General features: G+C 40.1%; 1 protein-coding gene across 1 annotated transcript; it reads left to right on the top strand.

The window, feature by feature from the left end:
* Positions 1–525: 525 nt before the first annotated feature.
* LOC136884345 (snRNA-activating protein complex subunit 5) lies at positions 526–20,300 on the top strand. Its single transcript, XM_067156459.2, has 3 exons — positions 526–792; positions 11,332–11,500; positions 16,745–20,300. The coding sequence occupies exons 1-3, from the start codon at positions 649–651 to the stop codon at positions 16,864–16,866; spliced, it is 435 nt and encodes a 144-aa protein (XP_067012560.1). The 5' UTR covers positions 526–648; the 3' UTR covers positions 16,867–20,300.
* Positions 20,301–22,216: the final 1,916 nt, after the last annotated feature.

The following is a 22,216-nucleotide window of genomic DNA, read 5'->3' as shown; positions in this document are numbered from 1 at the left end:
TGTCGTTTCCTGACATCGCACTGCGTTCGTTAAAATAAAATTTCACGATTATCTCACAAAGAAAAGAAACCTTTCACAAACGCGCAAATCACACCTGACCACGTGCTAGCGACGACATACTAAACATACTAAACGGCAACATTTCAATATGGTCGTCAAGCTAGATATAGATAGCACCACTATACTACTATCAATATTGCCAACAACAAGCAACTGAAAATAAATCCTAATTATTTTGTGGATCGCTTAAACCTTATAATATTCTTTTAAATGCTCATATTTGTGTAAGCAAATAAAAGATTATAAGCACTATACGGAATGAAATACGAATTAACATGAATAAAATGCGTAACTGTATCTGACATAAAAAGTAGTAGATTGGTGATTCTGATTGACGGGTGACGTTCTTCATTTCATTTTTGTAGTGGTGCCAACATGAATTACAACTGTCAAGTGCAACCTTGTGCCGGCCCACTTTATAGTACAAATATAATGCAGTATTGTGTCTGGGTGAAATAACGAGCCCAAATCAACTTCACGAACAGAACAGAACTTCGCGGGTTATTCTGTAGTTAACAATTGCGTTCTTACTCATTTGAAAACATACATTTCGATTGCGTCTTAATTATTTATATTAGTGTATTGAAGATGAGTGCTAAAAACCGTGGTGGGCGATCGTACGAAGGGGCAGAAATTCCAAAGCTGTTAGCTAAACAGAGGGAATTAATGAAGCATCAAGCCCTTCTTAATGAATGTCTTGCCATTGTTCGTGAAGAGAGAAACAAACTTCAGGTAAGGAATATGTTTTGAATACACAATTGTTGGTGCAAGATTCTTAAGATCACACTTTTTAAGAATAAGATGGGTGTTATTAAACCCTGGCGATTAAAACTTCAGTGGTGCTCACTGCTCACGCAACATTAGCATTAATACTATGGTTGCCGCTTGCATCGCCAATATCTACGCGCGGTATGACTGTCCTATGTTTATATCTTGCAGATGACTCGCAGCGACGTGATTGAGCGAAGCACAACGCTACCAACAACTCTACTTAGGAACTAGACCATCAGTGAGCATAGCCTCTAGTTCCCTGAGGAAACACCATTGGTCTGCACTGGTTAGGGTAGGGCCTGGGCGAGACCATTGGTCTGGATTGGTTAGGGTAGGAGCTGGACAAGACCATTGGTCAGGATAGGTTTAGGGTAGGGTCTGGACAAAACCAGTGATATGTGGACAAGCAAAGGGGTTCTGGGGGCGTAATCCCCCAGGTTAGGGCCGTAGGCCTCTAGTTACCTGAGGAAACACCGTTGGTTTGGATTGGTTAGGGTAGGGCCTGGAGAAGACCGTGCTTTTCTCCTTCACAGGTTGGCAATGCTGTGTGCTTCTAATCACGGTAAAACTTCCGCAAGCGGGCCGGGCATGGCGCGCCTCACACTCCGCTCGCTGTACACACGGAGGCTTTGTGGCAGATGATGCTGTCACCAACTGCTGAGAAAATGTGACGTTATGTTACAACCACTAAATTAACTTTTTTCTTGCCGTGCGGGCAGTATGCGCCGCGGCGATAGTTAAGAGCCTCTCGAAGGGAGTGTGGCCCCCAAAGGGGGCCACTGTTCTCATGACAGAGCTTGGCCGGGATTTACAAAGATAGGTAACAGCTACTAAATTACATTTTTTTCTTGACGAGCGAGTGTTTTTATTTTGCGCGGGTTGGTGTGGCGCACATGTGAACTCTAGCGGAAAAAAAGTTACATAGACTTCTTCACAGCTGATCGGAGCTGGCAATTTCTTCTTTCATGTTGTCTTGCTTTCAATTTTCCTATATAAGAAAGAATGTCTTTTGGGGCGGGATGGTGGGATCATAGCAAGCGTAGATGAAGGATCTCTCCTCTCTGGTACTCGAGGTATTGTAAAACGTTCCTTTTCAGTCTTTACTAATGATTACCATTGCCTGCCCGCTTGCGGAAGCGCCACCCTAATCGCTAATGGCAATGATGTAACAACGCATTTTATGACAGCCATTAGCAATACTTATTGTTATCTTCAATAGGAACAGATATGAGATTAGTTACTTGCAGGCAATAGCAATGCGCGTAGTCATTCCAGCAATGGAATATGATATGCGCTATTCTTCGTTAGGTTATAAAAGTAAATGTACTTTTTGGTGTGGGTTAGTGGGTTCCTGGCCATGGCAGTGGACACACCTCTTCTCTAAAAGGGATTCCACAAAAGTTTTGCATGCTTTATTTTACATCACCTCCTTGCGTGAGTACGACTGAAGTTTTACCCTTACCAGGATAAATAACATAGTAATCATTGCTGACGGTGGGCGAGTGGACTGCCATTGGTTGAAGATTACTCCAATGAAATGTCGTTCCCATAATTCAAGACAGTGAGAAGTTATGACCAACTTACGTGGTATAAAAGGACCTAAGAGAATGAGGCAATGGGAAAGAATAAGAATATGAGTTAAATAAGAATAACATCATCTTGCTGTCTTGAATTATGGGAGTGACGTTTCATAGGGCAAATCTTCAGGGGATTAACGTTGCTCACGTCTGCAGGATTTACCTTCTCATTGCTCTGCACATGTCCCTCGGGTGGTGCTAAGCAAGCAACAGCAATGGGCAGCCAGTCTATCCTAGGAGCTCCTGGCTATCAAATTATGTCGACACCATGTGGAAACAGCTCTTCTTAGAGCTCTTTAACAAGAAACATTGGTGCCACTATTCGTATTTTCCAACTCAATATAGAAAGTATCAGCAGAGCAAAGTGATTATCTCTTAAAGGTACTCGGAGAGAACAACATAGGTGTTGTTGTCGTCTTTCAAGAGACGCATGTTGCTAATGAAGAACAATTCCGTACTAGTGGTCGTATTGCTGGGTACACAGCACTTGGAGCAACTTACCATGAAGTATATGGAATGGCCACATATGTCCGTAATAACATCAAAGAATCTGAGCTACTATCTCAAAACACAGAAGAAAACGTTCATCAGGTTGTCATCCGAGTGAATAATGTCTCAATCATCATCTGCAAACCACCATGCATTTTATGGCCTCAGTATGTGTACCAACTGCATAACATCCTGCGATTTATGTGGGGGATTTCAGTAGTCATTGTGAACTCTGGAAGTATTCTAAAACAGATGCTTGTGGACTTAAATTAACACATTGCTACCCAGATGCTTGAGCTTGTCACATACCCTGTGGACCAGACATCTTTCTACTAAGCATACTAGGGTGCACTTCATTATAAATATGTACGTAAATATTAAACCAGTCAAGATTTTATCTTTAAAGTTGGTATGAGTACTCAGCCAATGCCCCTAGTACTACTTCAAAACATATCTAAGATAAGCAAGCAAATGCGTGTTAATTCAACAACACATCATTAATGTTTACATCGTTGTCATCGTCAGAGTCACTTGAATAAATAAGCACACTAGGTAAATTACGGCGTGTAGAGGCTTGAATATCACTTCCACTATCACTCTCACATTCAGTTTCCACTAATTCATTATCACTATATCCATTTGAACGATCATCGGCATATAATTCTTATCGTCGTCAGCTAACACCGTATTCTGCGGGTGCTCAATCTTGTAATTGACTGAACCGGCAGAAAGAAAGTCGACGTTTCGAAACTAAATCAAAGAATAAAAGAGGCCGTGAATAAAAGAAAAGTGGTAGATATACATCTACGATTTATTCTACTCAATGTGCAAGTTCGAAATAGTTCAATATATGGTCAAGAGATGTCACAGGAAGACCGAAAACAATGTCGTGAATAAAACCGAGATTTCTCGGGGCCCGTCACCTACCGCTGGTGAGCGTACTACGAGATTTCACGGGGCCCGTCACCCATGTGTTAATGGACAGGTGGGAAAGTAACAACCTCCATCTAGTATTTGACACTAAAGATCGAGGAACTTCTCGATCAGCTGCATGGGGTAGAGATTCAAATCCAGATTTATGCTTTGTCACCTCCAATATAAATGGAAATCCCTTGCACACTACATGTAAATTGATGGGAGATTTCCCTCATAGCCAGCATAGACCAGTAATACTCAAATTTGGTGCCACAATTCCCATTATACGTTCGACGCCACGTCATCGATGGAATTTTCAGAAAGCCAATTGGTCTGCATTCTCTGTAGAACTAGATAAATGCATTCATTGGATTCCCCCAATTCACCAAAGTTATCAACGTCTTGTTAGCGCAGTTATATCTACTGCTAAGAAATGTATACCCAGGGGCTATAAGAAAGAATATGTTCCTGGCTGGAATGCTGAGAATGAGGAATTATTTAAGAATTTCCAACAAAACAGGGATGCAGAAACTGCTAACAAACTTCTGGTTTCATTTTTTTAAAATTTCATGTGGCTATTTCTAGCGGGTGCAGCCCTTGTAAGGCAGACCCTCCGATGAGGGTGGGCGGTATCTGCCATGTGTAGGTAACTGCGTGTTATTGTGGTGGAGGATAGTGTTATGTGTGGTGTGTGAGTTGCAGGGATGTTGGGGACAGTACAAACACCCAACCCCCGAGCCATTGGAATTAACCAATGAAGGTTAAAATCCCTGACCTGGCTGGGAATCTAACCCGGGACCCCCTGAACCGAAGGCCAGAGTGCTGACCATTCAGGCAACGAGTCGGACAACTTCTGGCTAGCTTGAATGATTGCCGAAGACAAAAATGGGTTGAAACTGTTGAAAGCTTAGATTTCAGTCATTCTAGCAAAAAGGCCCGGGGCCTTCTTAGAAGGCTAGGAGAAGGTGCACCAGTAGTGAAGGGTCAACCTCAGGTGACACCTGACCAAATAGCTTCCCATATTGTAACAACTTCCCAAGCTCCAGCTAATAAGAAGCATACAAAGTGTGTTAGATGCCAGCTTCGTGCTCTGAAATCATCATCACTCGCATATCTAGCTATTCACGTCCCTTTACAGCCCTTGATGTTCAAGAGGCCCTCAAAGAACTAAAACTTGGTAAGGCACCTGGATTCGATGGAATTCATCCAGAATTCCTCATACATATGGTAGACAATGCAAAGAGATGGATGGCACAGTTCTACACGGACATTCTCCACACTGGACAAATCCCACCTGACTTCAAGAAAGCTAAAATTATTTCCATATTGAAGCCTGGAAAACCTGAAAGTTACAGACCAATAGCCCTCCTTAGCTGTTGCTACAAACTGTTTGAAAGACTTATCTGCAACAGAATTGGATCATCCATTCTAGAACTCATTCCTGTGGATCAGGCAGGGTTCAGACCTAACAGAAACTTCTGCAATCAAGTACTTTCATTAACATCTTACATTGAGGCCAGATACCAGCAAAAGCTTAAAATATCTGCTGTTTTTGTGGATCTCACTGCTGCCTTTGATACCGTATGAATGAAAGGATTGATTTATAAATTACTCGGAGCTATACCCTGCAGAACGATTGCACAGCTTATCAACAACATGATCGACAGGAAATTCCAGGTCTGTTTAGGTGAAAAGAAAAGCTCAGTGAGAAAACTGCATAATGGTTTGCCCCAAGGATGAGTTTTATCGCCACTACTGTTTAATCTGTACATCTCTGATCTTCCAGAAATCATATCTAGAAAGTTCTGCTATGCTGATGATTTAACCCTGGCCACGCAACACAAGACTTTTGAAAAAACTGAAGACATTTTGACTCAGGACTTATCCACATTGGCAGAATATTTCAGGAAATGGAGACTCATACCCAGTACAGTCAACACAGAGGTTTCTCGCTTCCATTTGAGCAACCAGTTTGCTAACTTAAAACTAAATATTGCCTTCTCCAATCGAGTACTTCACCACAATAGGTATCCAAAATATCTTGGACCGGACTTTATCATTCAAGCACCATGTTTTGAACTTGTCGAAGAAACTCAAAACCTGAAACAATATTATTCAGAAGCTAACTGGTACTACTTGGGGATCTACTTCAAACATCCTGCTCTCTTCAGCCTTAGCACTGGTTTTCTCTGTTGCTGACTATTGTGCTCCAGTGTGGATTAATAGCCCATATACAAAAGTATGTTGGCCCACAATTGAATACCAGCATGTGTCATATCTGGCACCATCAGATCAACTCCAGTTCACTGGCTCCCACTTTGGAATAATACCACCTGACTTACAAAGATCCATTGCTCTTGTTCGAAAGTACAACAAGATCTGCAAGAATCTTCTGCTACCTGTTCTAAAGGACATACTAGTTCTTAGTCTCCAAAGACTGAAATCACGACATCCACCCCTTTGTGATGCTGCTTTGGAGGAGTGGAAAGTCCGCTGGAATAACTCTCCTGACTTGCCCCTGCATAACATCTTCAGAGGGGAAAAAATTGCAAATGGATCCCAACTGCCACGTGCAACTTTGTCCAGACTGAACAGGATCAGGACAGGTCATGGAAGGTGCAGGGATTCTCTGTACAAGTGGAACTTTGTACCATCTCCAGAATGTGACTGGAGCCCCTCACCGGACTATTTCCCACATTATAAGTGAGTGTCAACTATGGGCTTATCCAGGTAGATTGGAAGACTTCCTATCTCCAACAGCGGAAGCACTACAGTGGATTGAAAAGTTGGACATTCAGATATAACAGATAACACTAATGCCTGAAGTGAATCAATGTTTTTTTGTTATTGTGTATGTATGTATGTATTACATATTGTGTATATAATTTCCTTGCCATATGCTAATAATAATAATAATAATAATAATAATAATAATAATAATAATAATAATTCAGGCAATGGCAGAGTCCATTCGTGCCACCGCCAGCGATGATTATATATGAACACAAAAGAGAAATAACATGTTGAAATAGTTCAGACGTAGCGATGCAGTAATTACGAATCCGAACACTGGAAAGCATGGATTGCAACTTTAATATGAAGAGGAAATGGAGGCCTAAAGCCGTGTTGTCACTAGCCAGACCTAACGAATCCAGACCAGTGATTTTGTCACTAGCCATGCAGTAATTGTGGATCTGAACACGATAAAGCTTATTGGCACTCATGATTCAGTATCGATGAGAAACACAATAATGTCATGTTTAAATAATTCAGAGGTAGTGGTACACAGTGGTCCAGGGAAAAGAAATGCTGAAAAATTATTTCATACACACTCATAAAGAAGGATATAGAACAAAGAAACATTTATACCTACATTGAACATATCTTAATGGAGAGGAGGGTAGAGATCAGCAGCTACCAGGAAGAAATTGTGGACTCTGTTAGGTATAAGTTGCACGAACAGCGACATCCATTTTCAACAGTAACTTGTTGATTACCATAGCAACGAAAAGAATAATTAAACATCGCGCGCAATCAGTGCCCCCCTTCATCGCCCAAGTTGGTACCTGGTGCTAGGTAGTATTAGGAACTAAGTTTAGTTGTTGGTATGTCATACTAGAAACTAATTAAAGTTGGTAGCGGGAACTAATTGAACTGACTTACAAACCCAATGACAAATGAACATTAAACAGCGGTTCTGCGCTGGTGAGCCTTAGGTGGAGTTGTACCGAAATAAACTTCAGGAAAGAAATGTGATGTGAAGTTTGCACTAAGATTCAAGTGAGGAAATAAACTCACTGCTGTGAACTGGTCACACCACAGAACTGACTTATTCCTGGCAATTTTGATAATATTTTTCTACATTCGAACATACACGTTATAAATTGAAATGCCTATCAATGTTTAGAATCATCTGTGAATGAATCAACCTCCTCGATAATTTTATTTTTGTGACATTACTCTATGGACTTGAAATACTTCAAGACAAGTTCTGGTATAACCATCAGATTTTTTGTCTTCCCTTGCATCCCTTGGCTTTCACAATCAAGTTCAGTGTTCTCTTAGGTTACCTGTTCTCCTCCTTACACCTTAGGAGACCCCCACCACTGAATCCTGTTAAGATGACAGCCTCAGCAAAGGTGATAATTATTAACATAGGCTGTATCTCTTCTTTTAATTTTAACCCTTAGCAGATGTTATGGATGTTAGTAACAGAACTGGTATGATGCAAAAAGCCTGGAGTCAATGACTAACCTCTCCGCAGTGTTCGTATGAAGTGAGGGCCTATGACGGGTACAGATCCCCTTGGTGTTATTGGACACTAGCTGATGTACCCGTGCTTCGCTACGGGATTCTCAGAAAGACTGACTTTGTGGTTTTCCTAACTGAAATCAACATAAGTCATTACAAAAACGTAAGTATGAATGTAGCGATTAAAAGCAATGCTATCATATAAAATACTCAATCAAACGGAAAGCCGCACGTTTTATCACTTTTAACGAACAGCACTGCGGTTAGATTGCGGTGCCAGTCTAATAGTACAAAGTTCCAGAGCTGCGATGACCAGGCCGCAGATTGCCATGAACACTCTTCTGCCATTATTCCCCTAAATATACACACTGTTCATTCCAATCGGTGCCTCAGAGTAGGGATTGAATAGCCCGAATGCTATGATGATCCAGTGTGTTACGTACCAGTAGTATCAGAAAATTTATAAACCAGGGGAATGGCATGCTAAAGAAGAAAGTTGTCTAACTCCCCAGCTACTTCCCATCAATATTCAGGCAGGCTGTTACACTCTGTACGACTGGGTGAGTTGACCGTGTGGTTAGCGGTGCGCAGCTGTGAGCTTGCATCCGAGAGATAGTGGATTCGAACACCATTGTTGGCAGCGCTGAAGATGGTATTCTGTGGTTTCCCACTTTCATACCAAGCAAATGCTGGGCCTGTGTCTTAATTAAGGCCTAAGGCACTCCTAGCCCTTTCCTATCCCATTGTCGCCATAAAACCTATCTATGTCGGTGCGACGTAAATCAAATAAAAATACTCTGTACGCAGCAGTAGTCCTATCTACCGGAGATGAGGGGAAACAGAAGACACAAAGCACATGACGACAAACAATGGTCAATGTAATGTTATTGTTGATCAATGTTAGGAGCTTTCTATATTGTAGGCCTTCACATTTAGTTTTCTTTCGACTCTGTGATTTGTAAAATATTTTATACCGTAAACTGTAGTTTCTTATTCTACGACTTACGTAGCGATTTTCATTAAATACTGTTTACCCATTTTCTAGTTACTCGGCGCTGATATGGACTTAGTAACAAAAATCCAAATTCATGAATATGTTTGTGATCATAGCCAGTACGGTAACAATGTATAAGACATGAATAATAGGAAATTTAATACTATATAACCTTAGTTATGTAGCAGTCATCGATTACACCTCTAATAAGAAATATTTGAGAATTACATTTTAGGCCTTCCCCTAAACTACCATTTCACTCAGCATGAATAAAATAATTTACAGCCTAGACTACAGCGACTTATTTCCTGACTTTGCATACCGATTTTCATCAAGATAGGACTACCAGTAACAACAATATTTGAGAATTAAATTATAGGCCTTCCACTAAACTACCATTTTTTTCAGCGTGAATACAATTATTGATAGCCTAGATTGTAGCAACTTATTCCCCAACTTTGCATACCCATTTTCTTTAAAATACGACCACTAATAATATAAATAGTTGAGAATTCAATTTTAGGCCTTCCCCTAAACTACCATTTCACTCAGCGTGAGTAAAATTATTTATAGCCTAGATTGTAGAGGCTCATCCCCCGACTTCACATACCGATTTTCATTAGACCACTAATAACATAAATAGTTGAGACTTCAATTTTAGGCCTTCCCCTAAACTACCATTTCACTCAGCGTGAGTAAAATGATCTATAGCCTAGATTGTAGAGGCTCATCCCCTGACTTCACATACCGATTTTCATTAAATTCTCTTCAACCGTTTTCTCGTGATGCGTGTGCATACATACATACATACAGACAGACAGACAGAAATTACGGAAAAGTAAAAAGTGCATTTTCTTGTTACTATGGACATGACCGATACAGAAATACCATTATCTTCAAATTCTGAGCAATGTACAGACAAAACTCTTTATATATATAGATGAGTAGACTATGTGCCAACATCAGGGTTCCCCCTCCTCGCACTCAGCTGTGCAGAACGCCGATGGGCAACAAATAGAAACACCTGCATCATATGAGCTGAACTTGTCCTCTGACACTCCTGGCACTAAAAACCATTAGTTTATTTTCAAAGCAGCAGCTGCTGCTGAAAGTCCAGTCTTTTTTGTGATTGCTGGTGTAATCTTAATAATGTCCTTGCAGTTTTCTCACATACTCTCATTGGTGACGCACATCAGAAGAAGCATCTAGAACTGCCAGTTGATGTCTACATCCCGTGTACCCCAACCACAGGTCACCACTTGCATTGCTAACATCTACATACGGAAAGACTCGTTTGTTTAATTCTCGCGGAAGATGTGGTCGGGCAGTCCACCTGTATAATTAGGAACTAAGATAGCACTAATTCGCTAGAGTTGAAAAGGTGAATTACACCTTTCTATGCTTTCCATTTTGTCCTTTCCCAAATAAGGAAAAAAGATATATGTTTGATGTGTCATACCACTGGTTACTGAAGCAAACTCGTTGTAATGTAATCTCTCAAACAGAACTCACAAACGAGAGATGGTAGACAACTGAATATAAATGATACGTCACCTGCTTGCTTGCGTGCGTTTACTGGTGAACCAAGATTCCTGGGGAGGAAAGCGATATAGAGCATCTGGTCACATGTGTACAGAAGGTTCAGGTCTAACTTCTAGAATTGTAACTATGTAATAGACTTCAGAAAATAATAGCCTACAAAGTGTTAAAAATTAAAAACATTAATTGTAGAACGTAAATTTTCGGCAATTTTCTTTTAAATTCTGTCTCACATTAGAGGCATCTGAGGGGCCAATGTAAATAAAACTGGTTCGTGATGGCTCTGCTGCCTGTTCATAGTTCTAATGCTTTCATTAGTTTGTTAAAGCATAATTGTTACACTTCATTTCACTTGTTCTACTTTATTTTGTTGTTGTTACCAGTGGAGCACAGTGACAAGTGGAAAGAGGACACAAACGGATAAGGACAGTCTTCACACACTGTCACTCTCTCCTTCTCAGTCCAGTTCTTCTACATCCATTTCTTCTTGACAGATCTTCATATCTGGAGTGGGAAGTGTAGGATAACAAGAAAGTCAGATAAACCTAAGGAAAAGGAAGAGGCAGAGAGAGAAAGATGAATAACACTGACCTGTCATTGCATTTATCCTAATTTGTATTCTGTCAACATTCCTCTCTTTCTACATATGATTTGATTTACACTTATTTGTTCGTCCCATTACATACTGTATGTTGATGGTTAACTTGAATTTTATTTTACTCTTTTATTTTCCAGATTGAACATCTGCAGCTGGAAAGTATGATAGGACAGGTGAAAAACGAAAACTGCGAAGAGCGCCTGTCTCAGCCTCCACCTATTCCTTGTTTCAAACCATTAGATCTTGAAACTGCCAGCAAAATAAATAATCAGACTTTGGATTTGAGCATGGCAAACTCTTTGACTAGTAAGTACTGTCGTCTCTATGCATCATCACCATCATCATCATTTGGAGCAGTTTCCAACGACGGGCTGGGTCTGCATGGAACATAAGCCTCTCCATTGTTTTCTGTCCATTAACCATTTCTCTTCTCACACTGTCATCGAGTTCCCTCCTCTTGCCTTGATGTTCTTTTTTACACCTTTCAGCCATGTGTCCTCTGTTTTCCTCTAGGCCTCCTTCCCTTAATTTCATTTCTAACACCTTTCTTGGTATCCTCTCTTCTCCCATTCTCTTAACATGTCCATACCACTGTAGCCTTGATTTTTCTATCTTTTCCTATGCAGCCAGTCTTATTCTTTCCTCTACCTTGCATCGCTGAAGTAATTGAATGTTTTGAAAGTGTCTCCAGTGCCATCTGCCTCTGTTATGAAGTAGCCCTGAAAGAAAATGAATGAGATCAAAGATGTCAAGTCAGTTGGTAGATGCATGTTGCTATTCAACCCAAGATCTTCATATCCAGGCCATAATAACCAACCTGGAAACACTAGTCTGCAGCTTGTGCAGCTTTAGAATTTTTAATATTGAAGCGGCCAGCATGAAATTAAGCCATTCAAGTCCACACTATACTTACGTACAGTGCAGTAAATGAACAATTTTAAAGTTTGATATTAAGTTTCATACATGCTAGAGAATTGTGTTTAACTTGTGGAACATGTTCTTATCATATTACAGTGGATGTGGCTATTGCAAAAAATATAGAAAGCAACTTCCCTGAGATTCATGAGTAGAATTTTTATTTTATTTAGCCAATAATTTTTCTTTTAGAAGCAGTGATAAAAGTGAATTGAAATATTGTTTGGAACTTCGTGAATTTAGCAGTTGCATATAGAATATGTTTAATCCATAAAGTAGGAAACCATTTGATGTATGTATGTACATACATGTGTTGAGTATTCAGCACAAAGTCTGATTTGATCCTCAACGCATAATGGCAAAAGTTGACACCTTGTCACCCAAGGTTTGTAACATTATATGAAAGTAGAAATTACACACATTTTACTCGAAATTCCTTACAGAGGAGAGATATCTAGAAACCCACCATCTCGCACCCAGAAGTACATGTACTTTTATAACCTAATAAAGAGCAATGCATCTATTGTCCATTGCTGAAGCAGCTACTTGCATTCCTATTGGCCAGCGTAAAAAGGGATTTGATGTCGTTCCCATCAATGATAATTAGATTGCATTACCAACCCCGGCAGAATAAAAGCACAAATAAATAGAACCTGTAAAGGAATCAGTGTGGAATGCAGAACAGAAAATATTTGCAGGAACGTGTCAAATCAAATGCTCTGTTATCGCCCTACAGAATGCTAGACAACTAAAAGCCGCTTCGCTGCCCTATCTCTTTACTTGGTCGCAGTCCAAGGGTTTTGTCATTAGCCAGAATGATAAATTTATTCAGCTACAGAATGATCTTTGTTGGCAGCATTTTTGACAACCCGACCACATTCACTGCCAGAGAAGTAAACAAATGACAGTCATGAATGTAGTGAGCATCAGGTGTCACAGCATCAACTGTTAATGTCATAATTAAGGCATACTAGGTAAGTGAGGAGTGAAATCGTTTTCTGTTGCTTTCCTCACCGAGCCAGAAGTTGCTGTTAGATGCCATTCTGCCAGCTCTCTGAAATGCATGCACCAGCAGAGCCTATTCATAACAGGGACTGGCTGCATAGGCAGTGGCCTTACTAGCATTAACATCGGAAGGCTATGCAGTTAAGTCATCATCATCATCATTTCCCTTTATCCAGCTGTAGCCGGGTAGGGGCAAATATGGTTCTTCTCCACTTTCTTCGGTCTTTCCACCACTCCTCCTCCAACACTGTGTCCCAGTCCAGGTTTCTTTCTATAATGTTGCGTTGGATGGTATCCTTCCATCTCAATTGTGGTCATCCATGGCCTCTCCTTCCTTGGATTTGCATTTCCATCACCTTTTTTATGAACGGCAAATACATCATCTTCATTTTACAGTTCCAGTTTCCTGGGTACTGTTGGCGAGCCTCTCCCCTTCTGTCTTATTGAGATACGTTCTGTTGTTAATGACGTCCTTCAGTGTCCTTCCCAGATCTGCAATGTCCATCCAGTGAGTTCTTGGTCTTCCCACATGTCTCTCAAAGTTAACATAAGGTGTCCATCCTCATTACATGCCCAAACCACCTCAATCTGGACATGCTGACCCGATCTAACAATCCAACTTCCTTCCTAACCACATCATTCCTTAACTCGTCCAGTTTGGTTTTTTGAATTTTGGACCTCAGGAACTTCATCTCAAATGCCTGCAACCTTGATGAGTCTTTCTTAGTGAGGGTGCACGTAGGTTAAGATTGGTATGAAGTACTAATTGAACGTCACCAGCTTTGATTTATTTTGGTACTTAATTTGCTTTATTCATTAATCGTTAGTGTTGTTCCCTTCGGAATCAAACTGTATAGAAAACTGATTCTACAAAGGTGCTCACTCATGTGTTGCATCATTAATCACATCGTGTTACAATAAAACATAATATGAAAGGAATATAGAATTGCTGTATTGCACTGTATTTCTGAAGATATTTGGAAGTTTGTGAAAAATTTAATAATGGCACTGTTCTTATTGTTCAATAGGAAATAGAAAATAATACAGCAGAAATAGTATGTACAGTTTTTCGATTCAGCTGATATAAACAGAGAAATTTGTAATTTCCTGGTTTGATCCTGTTGATATTGCTATGCAACTTTGTACTAATAGCCTAGTGCAGGGTAATATAAGCAAGTAATGTACAGGGTGTCCGAGAAGTCCCCGTACCGTAGTTTCATACGTTTCATATTATAGTGGAGTACTTGCATATAAAAACTATGAATCCAGGGAGTCTGTATGTGCACCAACATGCCTTACACAGAGTTCTATCCGTCTCCAAGTCCTCATTGAAATCTTGTTGAGCATCTCAGGAGTTATGGAACGAAAGGCTTCCTTCACACTTTGGCGCTATTCTTCATTAGTCGTGTACCGACGTTGAGCCACGTGGGACTTGATTATTCCTCATAATGAGTTGTCTGGCGTGGTAAGGTCCGGGCTTCGTGGTGGCCATTTCAACGGGGCTGGAGATGGTGAGCCATGGCCAGTCCAGCGGCCTTGAAATTGTTCATCAAGGAACTCGCGCATCTGAACAGCAAAATGTGCCAGAGCCCTATCCTGCTGTAACCACACATGACACATGACCCATGATTCCCTTGTCTTGAAGTTGAGGTATTAACCAAGATTGTAACATATGCAAATAAGATTTTCCATTCACATACCCATCAAAAAATACGGTCCGCACAAGTGACTTGATGATATCCCGGCCCATACCATAACATGGGTGGGGGTTCCTTTCCAACTCTTGCACATAATGAGGATTTTCCTTAGACCAGAAAACCACATTCCTACTATGTGAACTGTGATATATTGCACGTTCATCAGAAAATAACACTCTTGAGCGAGGCACAGCAGTTGGTAATTGTGCCAACAAAGCACGGCAGGCTGCAACTCGTTGCTCCATGTCATTGTCAGATAATTCATTCACATGCATCGGCGTAAATCCTTTCAATTTCAAATCTCTTTTAATGTGGTCATGCATTGTTGAATGCGGTACTTGAAGTTCAGCTGCTCTTTTGCGAATGGATTTCAATGGATACTGCTTAAATGATTGAGCGACGGCAGCACACGTTTCTTCCCGCATCTTCTTACGTCCACTACGCGGCCTGTCTTTGACACTGCCTGAAGCATGCGCACATTTCTCCCAATCAAGCAGAGTAGCTTTACGAGGTGGGGGTTTGCCAAAGCGATTTCTAAATGCACTCATTATCCCTGTCATTGTTTGCCCCTATGTGCTCGTTCGTGCACGCACACACACGCGCGCCACTTATCGCTCCTCGATAGTGTAGCTGTGATTGCAAGTAATCAGCTTCATTTTCCGTATCAAAATCTAATCACAAAGAGTTACAATAATTGAAAATCTTTGTGTTTTAGTGTAGCTGTGTCCGCTCACATCCGCCATGACTTAACAACTGAAATGAGACTGAGAACAATGCTAGCAGCAGGGATACCAATAAAACAATTATTGAATTCCCCAATTATATAAACTCATTTGTCCATGCCATAATATAACAAAATAGTAATATGAAACTAGGGGTACGGGGACTTCTCAGACATCCTGTATAGACAGACAGCATGAACAAAGGCAGGTCTGTGTGAGAAGAGGAGACTGCCACAGGCGCTCTCCCCATCGGTCCTAGTTCTTCTCGGCCCCCAACGAGCTCATTTCATCAGGAGGGTGGGGAGAGGCCTTCGGTCTTGATGTGGGATGTGGGGAAACATAAGCAGCAGGTGGTAAAAGATTAGGGAAAAAGATAGAAGAAGAAAAGGATCCCGATGGGATAACGTAAGTATAGGAGAGGAACAAACACTTGTCAAATTGAGTTGGAGAGAGAGAGAAAGAACAAGAAAAGGACCACAAAATAGTTGTAAGACGAACAAAAAGGAAAGTCCTGAATAAGATAGTGACTGAGTGGAGAAGAGAGAGAGACACACATTCCTCATGTTTCCAGCTGTAAATTATTTAAGTTTATTTAGTTTCCTATTAATAAAATACGCATGGATTGAGAGTCTCACAGTGTAAAGTTGTCTCCAAGTGACATCATTTTCATTAAGGTTTCAAGTCTGTATGGTTTGACTCCATGCTTCGTCCTGTTGATGCAAAAACAAAAGTTACCATCAAAAAGTTGGTAGGAGAGGTGGTGGTATACAATTTCTAACCACTAGATTGCGTGCCAAAAATCAGGATGCAATTCCAGGCCTCTCTGAAGTGTTCATATGGAGTGATTCGTCTGTTGGATGGAGACGTTCAAGCCTTGAGCAGACCCCACTGCCAGGAAGTGATGTACTCAGGTTGTGTATACAACAACAACACATTAATTGTATTAAAAGTAATGAAAAGGAGCAAACAAGTGCAAATCAAAAGATTGCAACCATGTACACTTGATGCCTTAACGAATCATGGTGATGTCTGCCCTTGGGACCTTCATGAGACCACCTTTGCGCTTCCTGTGTACTAACCGTTCAACCAGTCTCTGTTCTTCACAGCGCAAGTCCATGTGCTTTGAGATAGGTTGGGTACTATTCTGTGTGCACATGTACAGCCCCAGGATGATCCTATATAGATACTTGTAATGACCTGTCTTGTTTCAGGTATGCTGGAAGGGAAGTTCTATGCCGAGGAAGCTTACGATTATGAAGAGTACGAGGAAGAAGATGAGGACGATGAAGACGTTGATGTGTTGACCATAAATGAATGTTTAACTCTTGACTGATCTCAGTAAAATAACATTTTAGTTTGTATGTTGTCACAAGTCAGTCGTGTGGGTGTTGCATGCATCACAGACGTCAGAATTGTTGAGATACTCGGCTTTATTGGCAATACAAAAACCAGTAACAAACTCGAGGTCACCATCTAACACAAAAGCAGGGACCTAATGCAGGGACAGTGTTTTATCTATGCTGGTTGCCTGTGTCTTCCGCCAAGCACTTTGCCACAATGTGCCAGCGCTCGCCCGGTACCAAGTCATTGAGTATAGAATTTGTATGTAACCTACTTCACACTGGGTGCTGAAATATCTTTGCCATTCACTGCTGCACATTGCTGGCATCTTCTTATGAAATTGTTATTTACTTTGAGAAGTTCCTCAGCACTGATTGGCTCGATTTTGGGTCTTATAGAGTCTAAAAGCTCATTTATAGTATGATGGGTTCTTGTTAAGTGTCTTCATTAGATAGAAGTCGCACGGTGATAAGTACGGGCTTTGCGGGGACTACACGTTCCTACCTATAATCCTTGTACCAATAATTTGACGCAGTTCTGTTCTGTATGCTTTGGCAGTGTGAGCAGTGGTGGAATCTTGTTGAAAATGTGCTGAAAAGCGCTCTCCATAAGTCAGTTCATCAAAAAAGTTTTCAGGGATCTCAATCACATAACGCTCACTGTTAATTGTGCCCTCATGAAAAATAGGCCTAATAATTCGTGGCCATTAATTGCACACCAGAACCCAACTTTTTCACCAAACAAAGGTGTTTTGAGTACAAAATCTGGTTTCTCCCGACAGTATTACATATTATTTTGAGAACATATATGCCTATGCAGATGAAACCACACTTCATCAGTAAAAAAAGGATTCAGATCAATTTCCCCAGAATTAAATCTAACCTCTAATTGGGATCATATTCCTTTAACTCTTATACCATCGGAGTCATGTATGCCTTTAATTTAAGTAATTTTATTGCTTTATTAGCAGAATTCCTACTTCAGTTTCTTGCATCAAACACCTAAGACATTTGTTTGCGGACAAAGTTGTGAGCGGCAAGCAAGCTCACAGCGCTGGCGACCGTGCGAGTGACAATCTTGTGCATAAATAAAACAATGTCCATTTAATACAGCATTGTATAAGAGACAGTATATTCAGGGTTACTGTAAGTGGCCCACTAGCACTACAGCTGTCATTCATGGAAGCAGATAGTGTGGCAGATGTCGGTCACACCTATGAGCTAGATTTTGTGCTAAATATGTAACTTCTATGTAGTTATGCAACTGTCATTACGTATTACTGTGTTTACCTGCTTAATTTTCTCTTTCATCTAATTTTCTCAGCCTTCGTTTTGAAATGGAAATTTGGAGAAAAATCAAAATTTGCATAATTTTCGTGTGATGATTATGTGAAAGTTTTCTGTCCTCACTGTGTTACCTGTTTATCTCTTTGCAAAATGCATGGTTGTTGCAATAATACCTGCCAGTCGTAGGCAGCAACTGCGAGTGTAGAGCCATCACACGTACACTACAACTGTAGTGTGCGTAATCATTTTGGGGACCAAAATCAGGCAGTATCCAGAAATTGAAAAAGAATTGTTAAAATATGTAACTGTATTACTATCCAGTTTCACAAGAACTGCTACATTTAATATTGCTGGAGATCACGAAGAAAAGTATAAAACAAGGAGACGGTGACTTAGTAGATTCATGAAGAGGAACAGTCTGTGCTAGTGATCGCTGAAGGACCACCCCAAAAAATCTGGTGGAATTGCACCATTCAAAATTAAATTTACATAAGTTTTCTTCCCTCCATTTTTTTAAGGTTAATAAAAATGCTTAAAATGTATAGAAGTTAATGTGTAAGTTGCTGCCCACTTGTAGCAGATAGTGCAACCAAACAATTGACGTTAATCCATTATTAGCTGAAGGATAATCAGACGGACTGCAGTATATCATACGTTGTTTGAATATCTGACTAGAAAGTTCATTCATTATTTACGGGTGACTAAGAAATCATTTAATGATCTGTTTGGGAATATCAAGTGAAGTATCACTAGAAGCAGAGTTTTTTGAAATGATCAGCGAACCTGCTGAAGATGGGCAAGGAAGAAGCAACCCTTGTTAGATTTGGCAAGCGCGAGTTATGACAGTGGTGATCAAAAATGAGGTTCTATTTTGAAACAAAAGTCTCAGGACAATATTTCTTTAAAATTTAAATTTGTGTTTCTTTTAAACTCTGTAATGTCAGCCCATATCTAACGTGGGTATGTACTCTATTTTGTAACCTTCACGCATTACACTTGGGTTTGTTTTTATTTTCCTCTAATTCAAGCCTGTATTTCTGACTGTTGACTAGTATTTTGCTATGTTCGTCAGGTTGAAGTAGAGTGATACAGCTTGCTGTCTGTAGCCTGAGCTCCTTTTAATTCAGAATGCATTGCAACTAGGGGTGGGAAACGAGAGCGCAACACGTGAACGTCTCCAGAAGAGTAATCCTGCTTCTGGCGATAACCCACGGTGTTGTCTCCTTCCACCAGATGAATCAAGGCGCCAGTGAATAGTATAGATGTACGTGCAAGCGAGAAGAACAGGGGTAGATCCGATTTACCCATCAACCCACGAGCTGAAATAGCATAAGCTATCATTTCATTTGAGCTTTTTATTTATGGTGGATGGAGAAGATCTGGGCCCTTGTGCTCATAATTCATTGAATGCAATGTGTTTTGCTCATATTTATGGCTACCAAGAGGAAGTCATGGGCCTGGTAACATGTCAAAGAAGTCCTAGAAAATAAATTAAGTGTTGTGTAATATTTGTTCCTACTCTATTAGTTTTGGAACTAAAAAACAAAGTGAGAATGATTCACCAAGAGTCATGAATATTTATAACATAAACTATCTTCTGTTCCTCTTTTTTTCTCATTTTTCAAAAAGTAGTTAAAACAAATATTTTTGTAAGGAAAAGTAAGAAAAACTGTTTTTGACAGTTGCAAATCTTATTTTATTTGTTTTCAAAGAGTGTGTGATCTGCATTTGTTTATATTGCATTTCTTTTTGCAAATGACCTGTTTATTAATATGTTTTTAAATCCAATAGAATACTCTGAAGGCAAGACATTCTAAAAGATATTATGTATGCATTATGGGAGATAAACTGAAAGTGTTTTCCTTCAAAAAAGCTAGAGTCCTGTGCTTCATTCGAAATGTTTACTACATATGTGCAGAGAGTGTAGCACTAAGGTCAAACAGGTATTATGCTGGCCCTGAGATGTGAGTTGGGAGAATTCCCGTCCCTTATTCAAAATGTGTACTGATAAGTTAATATGAAGACAGTTGAATTACTGCATGATATGGTCTTATTTACTCATATTTGAAATGTACCTGATGTATAAAACATTGTACACATGTATATAAGTGTGTTTATACAGTAGTTGTGTGAATAGTAAGTGGTGTTTGGTATTCTGTTACTTAAATTCCTTTTCCTGCCAATAGAGGTGAGAATATTGGCTCCCTGTCTAGTTCACTTAAGTTTGATTCCAAGTTCTGTCATGGAGGATTTAATCCTGATGTGAGATTGAATCTGACTGCATTCCCCTCATGACAGCTACCGAGAGGATATGCTGACCACCGGAGTTGGGAATTACTGGTTCTTGTAACAAATACTTGGTTAAGTTTTACAGGTAATCAGTGCTTTTTACAAAATGCCATTCTTATAATTTATTTCTTGGTAGATGCAGGGAGGGGCTTAAAATGGGGCTTTATAAAATTCAACATCACCGAGCTTGATAGCTGCAGTCGCTTAAGTGAGGCCAGTATTCGGGATATAGTAGGTTCGAACCCCACTGTCGGCAGCCCTGAAAATGGTTTTTCGTGGTTTCCCATTTTCACACCAGGCAAATGCTGGGGCTGCACCTTAATTAAGGCCACGGCCGCTTCCTTCCCACTCCTAGCCCTCTCCTGTCCCATCGTCGCCGTAAGACCTATCTGTGTCGGTGCGACGTAAAACAACTAGCAAAAAAAAAAAATTCAACATCATATTTTTATATCTGCCTTGAATACGTATATCATCAAAGTTCGCTAGGTATGAGCAAACACCCCTTGAATAGTAACTGTTGGACTCATCATAGCAGTGGCCTGCGGACTGGCAACATTAGTGACTGTACGAGCACAGTACGACAAGCTAGAGGATTGCGGTGCGTTAACACAACAGTGAACGTGTTTTAGTTCATAAGTAATACTTGAAATATTAGCTGAAAGTTAACTGTTTTCTATGAGTAACAAATGTAAATTTTCTAGTGTTTCAGTTTTATCTTTAAAAAAAGAAAAAAAAAGATCTGCAAATGATGGGATAAATACTACCAGTGCTTCAGTGAAAATAGCGAACATCTCCACTATCTCAAATTATGTTGAGATTGTCGCACAGAAACAAGTAGGCATAATCAAACAGGAGCTATGTTTACTAGTAAATAGCTTTACAATAGGGATGTAGGCAGAGAAAGTTCGCGCCAGATAGCGCTCTTGTACTACTGGGTAAACGCAAGGCGATCGTCTTATGTTTCTCCCAGTCAGTTGAGAGTAATGTAGGAATGTGACCGAGTTTTCTGAGCTAAAGCGGACTGTATCTTCTCTAATTTTACTCGAAGACTACATTAATTAATTGTATAGGTATATCCCCTAGTATATTACGGACGATTTTCAGCGTTTAAGCATTAAACAGCTGCAAAATGAGCTACGGACCAGAAACGCTAAAACTAGCGGAAGTAATGAAGAATTAGTACAGCGGTAATTAGAAAATTCTAACACGCTTTATTATCCAAATAATGAATAGGAGTCGGCATGCCTTTTCCTAAAGATTACAATTACTTGAGTGTTGTACATCGATAAATATATAGATGTACCTCCACAAGACTTAAATCATGAATAGATATTTAAACATGCACTTGGTCCCCTTGCTTATAGACTTCGATTCATGTATTTTTTTAAGGTTGATGGCTTACTTACATGAAACTGCAGATACAGCCTTTATCCACCACCAAAGGCATGTGAATATTTTTGAGTTTCCCAGTGCCGGTTCCTTTGAATATTTGACCATCAGCCATAAGGTGAAGATCATTATCACAGATTTGCATCTGACGGATGATTTCGTATTTAGAAAATCGGAAATAGATGGAGCACCTGTTTCCAACTACAAATCATTGTGTTATGCTGGATACAGACTTTTCAGCGAAAAGTTTGTTTAGTTTATAAAAGGTTAATTTCAATCGGGTGAAATTCAAAAATGCAGTGCTGTGAAATCCGAGTACACAAAACATAAGGCCTATAATGTGAAGCTTATTTTAGGAGTACCCGGTGACATAGGAAG

Source organism: Anabrus simplex, chromosome 12, assembly GCF_040414725.1.
Source record: "Anabrus simplex isolate iqAnaSimp1 chromosome 12, ASM4041472v1, whole genome shotgun sequence".
In the NCBI taxonomy this organism is placed as follows: domain Eukaryota; kingdom Metazoa; phylum Arthropoda; class Insecta; order Orthoptera; family Tettigoniidae; genus Anabrus; species Anabrus simplex.
Note: the sequence above shows the minus strand (reverse complement) of the source record. Positions and strands in the feature narration are given on the sequence as shown.